Genomic DNA, 11,634 nt, shown 5'->3' with positions numbered 1-11,634 from the left:
CGTCGGTCCGGTGGAGTCAACTCAGAACGAGCTGCTGAACCACCCTTCACGAGCGAGCGCGCTGAGAGAAGAGCAGGGAGAACACCGAGGCGCACGAAGGGCAGTGAGAGAGAAAGAGGGAGGCGAAAGGAGAGGAGGAGAGGGGAAGAAAAAGTGAGAGAAAGGTCTTTTTGAAGGTGAGAAAAGACCTTGAGAAAGGAGCGCAAAGTGACAACGTCCAAGACGTGTCAAAAAGAAGAACAGGTCAGAAAGTGGTTGGAAGCCAGGTGTTCTTCAAACGTCTCTGCTGAAGAGAAAAAGAGAGAGGGAAGAATCGTGAAGGAAGTGAGGTGAGGCAGCTTAAATAGTTGTTGCTGGACGAGCTAGAGGAGGCGAGCACGACCATAGCAAACAACACCGCGATTGCCTTGGGGGAAGGGGACTCGCTGAGGTAGGCAGCGAGAGCAAACAGTCGATAGTCACCAGGCAGAAGACGACAAACAATTTGAAGAGAAGCCTCCAGATCAATCGGCTTCAAGATGCACCAAGGCAGCACCTCTCTCACTCTCGGATGCAAAAGTAGCAAGTACAGAACAATATCAAATCCTAATTTTGCCCGGCGGTTCCAAGCGGGCAGGAGAACAGACCAGAGCTCACGTGCTGTCCAATCGGATAGAGAGTTGCGTCTAGCAGCCGCCAGCTTCTCGTCTCTTTTATTCTCTCTGGATAGTCAACGTTGTCAGTTGTCTCTGCGGCCCGGTGGAAGCAGTACGGGAAGTAGGGAAATTCAAAAATTCAAAAATTCATAAACGTTCCGACCCACTTTCTTCCGACGGATGCGGCAGCCTTTCCACGTTGAGTAGGTACATAACACCACGCAGCTACTACATTGTCCCGATGAGAGTGTACTCGGTGGATTTTGACAATTCATGTACAGAGCAACATGAGGCGTATTCTGTCGTCCTCTTATATTTTTGGTCTATCTCTTTGATCGGCCAAGATCCATGCACGGACGTCCAAACCATCAGGCGGATATTAGTAGAGCTCTCCCTTGCTCAACTGCCGCTTTGTCCAGCAGAACGATCTCGGATGACCCCGGGACAGGAACTATGGCTGAGAACACAGACGAGGATCGGATGATCACTTCAGGACGCGTGCTGTTCAAGCACTACCGAGAAAGCTTGAATTCGTAGATAGACATTATATGAACATTGAGATTTCCAATATACAACAAATCGACTCCAAGCAGAACAAAACTGTGGGCAAAGGAAGCATGAAGCTGTACACGCAAGACTCGCTATCAGAAGGTCAAAGGGAACACGAGGAAAGAAAAATGAGAGATCAAAGAGAGAAAAGAACGCTCCAGCCTATTTACATATCAATCGTGATTTCGCCATGCCGAGCCTAATGCTTCTCCGGCCCTCGATCGCTTTCTCGCGAGATAGAGATGGAGGGAAAGGAATGCAAACAAGAGAAGCCGACTTGAAGAAAGATGGTTCAAAACTATCCCTTATTTTTTGTAAGATTCGTCTCAACTCCTCTCCTCGGTCAACTCGGTTAGGTCCCCCTTCTTCTCGTATCTCGTCACACTGCTCCTCACATATCCTGCTCGACCCATCGCCATCCACGTTCCGGGGTCCGGCAAAGAAGCCGAATCAGCGCTCTGGTTCCAATCCCGGTCATGTCGCGAAGCACGCAACTCTCGCGCAGACCGCATCCGCATCAAAGTCTTTTGGGTGATGGTTCGGCCAGCGGAAGGAGATGCTCTCACGATACTGCCCGGGAGCGGGGTGGGGCTGGGCGTGGGACTCGTGGAGCGAAAGAGAGGGTGAATGTTGTTCTCACGCTCGCGTTCCCGAGAATTCCTCAGGTTGTGGTTCGGGGATAAAGTCGGTGATGGTATGGGGGAGCAAGGTAGAGAGACAGAACTGGTGGTTTGGAAAGGCTTTCGACTGCAGTAAAAGGCATATGTTTCGGGGAGATTGGATGTTGATTCCAATGCGGGGGAAGTATTGGCGATGGTCGTGCTTGATGGAGTGGAAGAGCATTGTCTCACGATGGTATCAAGGGAGACATGAATATTAGGTGGAGTGTTGATGTTTATTTTGCGGCGGAGGCTGGAAGAGCTCCTGAAGCTCGAGGTTCGTAGAGAGAGAGCGGGCGCTGGACGCCGAGCTGCGCTATCGACGCGTGAATTGGAATTGGACGATTGTGGTGACTGTGTGTGCGTTGGTACATGCTCAACTGTGAGAGAGGATGCTGGTAAAGAGGCCGTGGAGGGGCTGGTGTCAAACGGCTCGTATTTGGAAGGAAGGTCATTGTCCGCGCAGATTGTTGCTCCGGAGTACCGGCTAGATCGACGTGGATATTTGCGAAGTGATGAGCGTCTGGTATCAAAGTGCGGGAGTCCAGAATATGACTCATCACAAAGAGTTGGCGATGGCGAGCAGGTTCCTGCTGAACGCGGAGTTTCAGGGCGTGCCTCGAGCTCTTGGAGCTCAGAGCGAGGCCATCCCTGCTCGGTGGAGGGGCTGCACTGCGCGAATGTGACCAGCAGGAACCCAAAGTAAAGGCCCTGCGTGAGAACGGAGAGATCCCAGCAGATGGATCGCGCAATCAAAATGCGAGTGTTCATAGATGAGTTGAGAAGACTGTGAGAGACGATTGTACCAGCGACGCACGTGGTGCTAATGAGCAGATATGTCCCGGCGAAGGTGAGAACAGTGGTGCTCCACGCCGAGCCATGACGGCCGGCATTACGAATCATCCGGGGAAGGAAAATGCTTAGCATCAACAAGATGATGCAAGTGATTGTGCTTAGCAGGACCGCAGCCAGTTCTGCTGTTGAAGTAGGCGAGTGTAGTGACCGTAGGTGGCCGTAGACCAGGCCGTCCAGAACGACGACGATGAATGCGAATAAGACTGCAGCGCCGGCAAGGCAGTGTTCAAGTACAGTGGACGCCATGGCAAATGAGCGAGGAAGTGAAAGACTGTCGAAGATCAAAAGTGATCTGAACCTTCTCGGGCAAAAGCACACTGGCCGGAAGACGTATTTCCAAATTGATCTTGATGAGCAATGATCAACTATACGTGTGCAACGCAAGAAAATGAATGACAACTACGGGCTGCGGATCCGGTAGCTTTATTGTTGCCCGTGGAATAATTTGAAACGAACGACGTCCACGTTGACTGTGGATAAAGAAGCTCGAGGGCCCCCAAAGCGTGAAGACAAAACCGGTTCTCGACGTCCCGACACAACATGCCCTGCAGGAGTCGGGCAACAGGCCATATTTATCACCCCTTTCAGCTACACAAATCGCGTGGTTCGGGACGGGTCGAGAGTATCTCGAAGAGCGTCTGGTGGACCCAAAGTGTACGCCTATCGAGCATTCTCGCTGCAGAGTCATGCAGATCCGGTCCAACCTGTCATTTTCTGGGCTGCTGGATCGATCGACCGACCCATCCACCCGGCATGTTGGTTAAACTCTGCGGAGACATTAGCGATGACGAATAGATGAATGGAGCAGCCTTGGTTGTTGTTTCCTTTCCTTCGCCCTTTTTTTTTCTCTCTAAACAGAGGTTCTCTCTGCCTCATTGGCCCCTCACTCCTTTTGGGGGGAATTGATATGTCCCAAACTACATGTGTAATTGTCCAAGTCGGTCGTCTCAGACAATGAACACGGTTCGAGTCTGTCTCACAGTGCCCGGGCTAACAAGGTCTCTAGTGTGCGAGATGGAAAACTCTCGATCTCTGTAGGTCCCTCGAGCCGCTCACTAGCTTCCACACTATCTATATGACCCATCAACTTTTCTCTGCTTCGACGCTAGAGTGTCCGATTTGGCTGGGGATCGTGACCGCGGATCGCCCGCCCCGATTCCCGGGATGATTGAATGTGATATGTCACTCCACACTGCCGACGCCATTATTCAGCCCACAAAGAGGATCCATAGAAGGGGAAAAACTTCAGTGGCTAAGGACATCTCTTTAGATTTGCCGGGATCTTTGGCGTGAACCTAATATCTACGTTTGAAGCTTCCGGAATCGATTGTGGTGACAGATTTACTTTGTCAATTCAGGTCCCGGGAGAATTGTGACAGATACTGTGGATGCCGGGAAGGGATCGACACTCGAGGCTGCTGAGGCGTCGATAGATGACAATGCCTTGTGTGCAAAGAGTCTAATCCTGAACAGCTTCTTCTAGGTGTGGCGCCCATTTGTCAATTTATGCCTTTGAATGGGAGTTGTAGGTGGTATCCTGCATAAGCGAGTTCGCAGGGACGTGCAGGTGGATCCTAGCATCCGAATACTCGCAGCACAAGCTCTGAAGTGGCATGGGTTGTATTTGGAATATTGCAGATTACCATCTCATCCCTCGACCCACGTCGACGGACCGTGCAATCTGTGAACTGGGCCTCAAACCATGATCGGGCACGCCTGGTTTATTTCCATCAAAGCGTGGACTCGGTCTAGTTGGTTGAATGACTGCTCGACTATCAGATACTCCCACAAATATGGATGCTTCATGGGATGACTCGTGCGTAGGCTCGGAGAAATTGAAGTGGATGCGGTCGCTCATCACGTGTTTCTAGTATTGTTTCGTGAGTTTTCAGGTTGTATGATCTTGGGCAACAGATGTAGAGAATTGGTGAATGCCAAGGATAAAGCTGTTGATCTCAGAAGTATCGAGTCCGTTTGAATGACCCGGGAAGGACTTGAGACTTGTCCTGTGTTAGGTATAGATATCTGTGTGTGAACCTGGCTCCAACACGAACGAGGTCCAGTGATGGTTTAGCAATCTAAGTCCATTGGATTCTCAGCTCTGTTTAGAGACCCAAAATACTGTTCACCTGCCATCATTTACTCGGAAGCTTTATCAATTCTCCCCACTTGAGATGGTTCCCACTCGGGGGGCAGTACCGGAGACCCCAATAATGAACCTTCGGTCAAGGAATTCACCAACTGTTGTTTTCAACATTATGTACCTATGTATTATGTACCCCATTAATGTTAGTTTTGCAGCCGCATGGAGCAGGCCGAGAGATGTTTCGGGTATCTATTTAACTACCTACCGGGCGGCCCTTAAGTTGTGGGTTCTCCAAGCTGAAAAGACATTATGAGGTATACTTCTCTGTCTCGTCTCGGGGTGTATATACTTTGGCAGGTCATGAAGAAACGCACGGCCTAGCAAGTGGCAGAAAGGGTTCAAATCAAGTGTGCAGCTTACTCTCGGAATTTCATAGTCTAGTATATCTGCACAGTTTCCCCGACATGTACAAGTATGTCTTGATGGTGTAGCTTCCTCCACACCATTAATGGACTCTCGTTCTGAGCAAGTGCCTGCAAACGACCCTCGTCATTGTTGACAATGCATCTCGCCGCTTCCAAGGCGCCGGGCGGTGGGTGAATTGCCGCGTTTACAGGCTCATGCCTCAGGCGGAAGCCATCGTCACTTCTTCGCGCCCCTCCCAGCTTCTGTCGACGTCCAACTTTTGATCATCAATTCATAACCTCTTGTTTTCGTCCTCGCACTCCATCTCCGGCCTTTCGAACCTTCCTCACAGTATCTCATATCTTTCTTCGTTCAGCGAATCTCACAGACGTGTCAAGATGAAGCTCACGTTCAAGGTCCGTCCATCCTAGCCCTTCGGCCATCTGCGGCACCATGCTCGACCGAGCAAAAGCTGACATTCTCTTTACGATGATACAGGACCTCAAGCAGGCCAAATTTGTGGTCGAGATTGAACCCTCAGCGACTGTATGTCATTCATGTCTTGCGATCTTTTATCATGTGGATTCAATCTTCCTCGTAAAACGCCACCTAGTGCGGGGCTAATCCGTCATTTTTTTTTCTCGTCGTGCTACAGGTTGGACAGCTCAAGGAAAAGGTTGCTCAAGAAAAGCCCGACTATGGCTCAGGGATGAAGATCATTTATTCTGGTAAGTAACCTCAACAACCTGATGGAGAAGGACCCTAGGATGGCGAGGAATAATATCTTTGCCTAACGTCAAGTATTTGCTCAACCGGCAAAGGAACCATTTAGCTGCTTTAGAGTACCCGCTGACTAGCTTCATGTGCATTTTATAGGCAAGATCCTACAAGATGACAAGACTGTTGAATCTTACAACATTGAAGAGAAGGATTTCCTAGTCTGCCTGCCCGGCAAGGTACGTCAAGAATGCCCAGATTCCTTTGTTTCGAGGAAACTAGTACCGGACGCCAGACTTTCGTTTTCTAATCGATCTTTTCCTCTAGCAACCCAAGGCTGCTACTTCCTCCTCTGCTGCTTCGTCCACTCCCTCTACTCCCGCACCCAAGCAATCTGCTGCGACACCTGCCGCTCCCGCTCCCGCCGCGCCCGCGCCTGCTGCTCGTTCTACGCCCGCTGTACCCGCGACTCCTTCTCCAGCTGGGGGCGCGGCCGCTCAGGCCGGTGAGCCTGCCGCGTTTGGTGATCCCTCGGCTTTGGCCATGGGTGGTGCTGCCGAGGGTGCTATGGCGCAGATGGAGGCGATGGGCTTTGAGAGACCTATGGTCGAGCGGGCCATGCGCGCTGCTTTCTTCAACCCAGACCGTGCCATTGAATATCTGCTGAATGTAAGATTTTATAACGCCGACTTTTTTTCTATCAAACATTTTGCTGACCCGGGTTTTCCTCCTCTTTAGGGTATTCCCGAGAGCGCCCAGCGCGAGCAACAGCAGAGAGAGCAGGAGCAACATCAGGAGCAAACTGAGACCCAGGCCGAGGTACCCGCGGCAGGCGCAGCTACTGGCGGAGACCAGCCTTTCAACATGTTCGAAGCAGCTGCGCAAGCCAACGAGGGCGGTGGCCGTGGTGCGCGATCTGGCGGTGCGGGTGGTGCGGCTGGGAGCGATGCTAGCCTGGACTTCCTCCGCAGCAATCCCCATTTCCAACAGCTCCGTCAGCTCGTTCAGCAGCAGCCCCAGATGTTGGAGCCTATCCTGCAGCAGGTGGCCGCGGGCAACCCCCACATTGCCCAAATCATTGGGCAAAATTCCGAACAGTTCCTGCAACTTCTTGCGGAAGACCTTGGTGAGGACGATGAGGCTCTGCCTCCGGGCACTCAGGCCATCTCAGTCACGGAGGAGGAGCGAGATGCCATCGAGCGGGTAGGTTATTCCAGAATTCCTTTCATTGAAGAGATCTATGCCGAGGTCAAGAACTTTTGACTAACTCCACTCGCGTTTTCCAGTTGTGCCGTCTTGGATTCTCCCGGGATACTGTCATCCAGGCCTACTTTGCCTGTGACAAGAATGAGGAGCTGGCTGCCAACTTCTTGTTTGACCAGCCCGATGAGGATGAGGATTAGACGAGCGTCACGTCTCTTCCATTTGCCTTTTCGGGCCTTTTTTATGGCTTCCAGGTTTCTTTTAACGTACTGATGAATACCAAATATGCTGCTGTTTATCCTCCGCTGTTGAAATATTTTCCCCGCGTCTTTTCAATGGCAGTTTCTTTCCCCTTTTGGTTTCTCGAGACCCTTTCTTTGGACCACGACTCGTTGTGACAATGGTTGGACATGTCCCAGCGACGATTGCATGAGGACTCAACCAGCCTCCACACCCATGTGCGAGCCCTCTCGGTAATGTCGGCTCTTCTTCATAATGTCTTTGACGCGACCTGGTGATGTACGTGTTGATGGGCCAAATAAGTCCCTCTTTCACTTGCTTTTTTTTTTATTTCCGTTCCCAAGTAGACATGTAGGTGCAGACATACGGCGATCGACAACTCGACCAAGAGAAGGAAGCCTGAGCACACCGACCCCTGGACCGTGACTGAGAACACGCAATCTGTAGTATTTGTAATCCAACCTCGTCGTCATGGACTCTTGGGCGAGTTACTTCCGGTCTACTCGATGACACAAACCAATTACCTCCCAACCACTTGCCATTTGCAATTCAGTCTCCTGCATCACTTGCAGAGGAGTAGATTTCGGAGATGCTGAAACGAACTGCCCGTGTCCCGTGACATTCTTACATTATCCCCCCCGGTGAAAATTACGAGGCAGAGGGCGGTAATTTGCCCAATTTCATTGGAGGACAATCAGTCTTTGAAATCCACGAAGCAAGGGACTCGTCCACTTTTGACTTTGGTTCCATTCCCCTCCGTCTGAACTCGGCTCTTACAACTAATTGAGCTCCAAACTATGTCTGATGTACGAACTGCTTGAGAAACGTTGCATCCTGTATGCGGGTTCATCTTGTTTTTAATAAGGAGTGGCGGTGCGATTAGACCAAATACCTTGAGCTCCAGACTTGCGTGGTGTTATCTAGTAATGAATATTTACACGGGGAGTGTTGGAGCTTGCCATGTATGTATTTACTGAGGTCGGTGGTCTCTAACGTAGGTTACTACGTACTACTGATAGGTCAATGAAGGGCAAAACTAACTGGTAGTAGTAAGACATATGTCATGCTGTATTGAAGAAGAAACAGATCCTTTTGCATAGGCAGCAGGAGCATGACATGAAATAAAGGAGGAAGGGGGGTAGAGAGCAGAGACGCAGCCAAATCAACTACAAAGTATCTCAAAATATAATCCTTAGGATGAAAGTGGAATACACGGTCGAAGCCAAAATGCTTTCAAACCCCGGCGAAACTATGTGGTCGAGTGTCCGAAATGTATACACAAAATAAACCGGTGAAAAGAACATGTGATACTCAAGGGCGACGGGATGATCCAGAGCCGGCGTTTTATTCTGGCTCAGTGTCTTTCCCGAGGGGACTGGAATGGAAGCAGATTGTCCTATATATGACCGGGAGGTGTGCGCGTGCTGTAGCAGCTCAACCTGTCTTCACAGGTTGATCAACGGCCACTGCGTTACCATTACCGGGTCTCTCCCGAGTCTGCCATGAGATACAAGCCACGACGGTCTCATGGAGTTTGGTGATATCAGCTATTCTCACTCATGTCATGCATTCTGATGACCTGGACTTGACATCATCTCGGTGCTTCCGTTCGTCAACACAGGCTGGGAAGATAGTTGAGCTCAAGCTAATGATCGTATAGGTATTCTTGCTGTCGTCCAGATCATGGATTTCCGCTTCGTAAAGAGAAGATCTGTGAGAGGTTCTGATCCACGCAGACGGCCAGATGATATCCGCGAGCTGTCCACGAATTCCAGAGTTTCCTGTCAGGGGTTGTGTGAGTTCCACGATATGCGAAATTCCACAGAGACGCTGATGTGGGAAAATCGATCGATCTTTCAGCTTTGAGCCTGGGTTGACATACGTCCAGCTATGATAGAGAAGAAACATCAAATTTCAGACACGGAATCTCATCAAGCAAGGACGAGAGTGAGCAAAGTGCTTTGCAAACTTACTTGCTCCGAGATTTTCGTTTCAGGTAGTTAAAAGATTCATTTTGATACGTCAGCATTGCCTGTCTCGAAGACGACCATCTTAAGACTTCTGCGGGATGTATTCTGTGGGAAATTCGGACATACACTGGGCCCATTCACTCGATTTGCCCTTGCATCCACAGTGTTCGATTTGTGGTGAGGTCGTCCCAACCTTCTGTCGATCATCAAATATTTCAGGTTGTCATATGACAGCGTTGGTCATGGTGAGGCTTGAGAAGATCCACAGCTCGAGCGCGCAGAGTATTCAACGTCAATTATGGGGACTGTTTCCGTTCGTGTTTTTTGAAGAAAAGTACGAAAAGAAGAGAGACTTGGCGAAGTTCGCAAGGCAGGAACAGAAAAGGCCCATCTCGTGCCTGAGTAAAACGGAAGAGCGAGTTAAATTTCTTGGCCCATTTGCATGAGTCGTGTCAGTCGACTAGTTGCGTCAGCTGAAGTGTCAGTTAGCTCGACTGTCGTTGAGGTCATGATTGGAAAGACAAGGTGATTCTGGGACTCGGGCTTTGGGGCTTTTTCTGATCCTTACGTGGTATTTTTCACGTTCCCTGGGGTGCATTCCAAGGCCACCACTCTGATGAAAGTTAATCAAAAGAATTTCTAGAAAGAGTCACATATTGCACAGTGGGGTCTGTTCGACCAGTGTGAAAGAGAGAGCAAAGGTTGGATGACCGCGGGTTTCAAGCCTCTGGTCATTTGAGAGATTGTAGGGTCTCTCACGGCAGCAGTTTGTGATTCATGCAAATGGAGAAGACAGACTGATGGTGCTGAGACTAGTAGGAACGCCAGGAAATTGGGCCAGAGACTCATCGCGAATGTAGCAAGTCAGTTTCCCTCTTCATTATACTGCTCGCAGTAACATAGAACCCTCTAGCGTCCACGCAGACTAGGGTGGGAGGAAAGCAAATATTGGGGGGTTAAAAATGAAGACACTGAGCGATTACATACCTTGTAAGCCTCGACAGTGGGGAAAATTGCACCAGTTCAAGACCGTGAATTTAATCCCGCCTCGATTCTCGCTGGCGAGTGAAGCTAAATGAGAATGCAAGATCACTTGACAGAAGTGCTTCATATTAAGCTCATCCCTCGTAAAACTCTCAGACAGGCGTCAGGAGGAATCTGACTGTTCCTGGTGTGTTTCATCCTGAGCCTCATTCTTGGTCACGCGATTTTGGTGAGAGATTTTGGTGAGAGATTTTGGTGAGAGATTTTGGTGAGAGATTTTGGTGAGAGATTTTGGTGAGAGATTTTGGTGAGAGATTTTGGTGAGAGATTTTGGTGAGAGATTTTGGTGAGAGATTTTGGTGAGAGATTTTGGTGAGAGATTTTGGTAGCAGATGGCCTATACGGGTGGCTTCTGAGTAGAAATATTTCGAGTGAGGAAATGTCCGGTTGCGATATGCTTCGCCAGAACCACCAGTTCACGCTAGCTGCCGATGGCTAGTGCTGACGAATCTTGAATCTCCCTCACGGGTTGACAGGAATTGTACATCTTGTCCGAGAAGCTTCATTTGCCAGCCCATTGCGACTCGATGATTGACACTGTGGGAACAAGGCTGATAGCAGGGTTGATACGTAGTTTCAAAGGCAGTGAGCAACTCGAAGGCAGCTCTTAGGGAAATTTTAGCATAGGGTTGGGTGGGGGAACTCCACAATTGCTCAATTCTCAAGGAAGTGTCAAAAGCTGTGACAGAGGTTCCATGTCTCTGAACACCTGTATATATAGAGAGAAGACAAGAAAATAGGCATCTCTTTCAGCGTCATGCTTCAGGGGAAAGGTCCTTCTCAGACACTCCAGTATCGTGATCTTAATTCTGTCAGCCAAGCGTGACAAATTTTGTGGAGAACAAGCTTACAAGCAGAAACTTTGCTCACTATATCTCTTTCTTGTTTTCCATTAAAATATGCCCTCCAAGGATTTGAGGGCGTTCTGCAGCCAACGACTACCAAAGCCAGGAAGTTACTGGTTTTCCACCATGATGCTGACACTGTGTGCAGGCTCCAGGCTTGCACCTATCAAAGTAGGTGCTGAAACACATTTCGTCGGTATTCTCATTTCATAAAGGCTGGTGGTACTGCTTGACCCAAGCCATTTTTTTCGGTTCGGCTGAAGGAGTGCTGATAGTCGATCACACATGAAAGTATCTGCTTGATATCGAGAGGCCTGTTGACATTTGATTGAAATGTGGATGGCACCCAATCTTCATCGTCCAGAATAGAGGCTTTGATGGCTCCCGAGTTCCCCAACGAGATATTAGCACTACTTTTCGCTCAAA

At 49.6% G+C, this 11,634-nt stretch overlaps 2 protein-coding genes across 2 annotated transcripts; one reads left to right on the top strand and one right to left on the bottom strand.

Moving 5' to 3' along the window:
* Positions 1–1,510: 1,510 nt before the first annotated feature.
* Positions 1,511–2,944, bottom strand: POX_e06280 (uncharacterized protein; the record flags this gene model as incomplete). Its single annotated transcript, XM_050115104.1, has 1 exon — positions 1,511–2,944. The coding sequence occupies one exon, from the start codon at positions 2,942–2,944 to the stop codon at positions 1,511–1,513; it is 1,434 nt and encodes a 477-aa protein (XP_049967564.1).
* A 2,643-nt stretch (positions 2,945–5,587) lies between these two features.
* On the top strand, positions 5,588–7,309 carry POX_e06279 (UV excision repair protein rhp23; the record flags this gene model as incomplete). The annotated part of the gene is made up of 7 exons (XM_050115103.1): positions 5,588–5,605; positions 5,688–5,735; positions 5,845–5,917; positions 6,066–6,145; positions 6,234–6,575; positions 6,645–7,109; positions 7,193–7,309. The coding sequence occupies 7 exons, from the start codon at positions 5,588–5,590 to the stop codon at positions 7,307–7,309; spliced, it is 1,143 nt and encodes a 380-aa protein (XP_049967563.1).
* Positions 7,310–11,634: the final 4,325 nt, after the last annotated feature.

Source organism: Penicillium oxalicum, chromosome V (genome assembly GCF_001723175.1).
Source record: "Penicillium oxalicum strain HP7-1 chromosome V, whole genome shotgun sequence".
NCBI classification, from domain to species: domain Eukaryota; kingdom Fungi; phylum Ascomycota; class Eurotiomycetes; order Eurotiales; family Aspergillaceae; genus Penicillium; species Penicillium oxalicum.
This window is presented reverse-complemented; position numbering and strand designations above follow the sequence as displayed.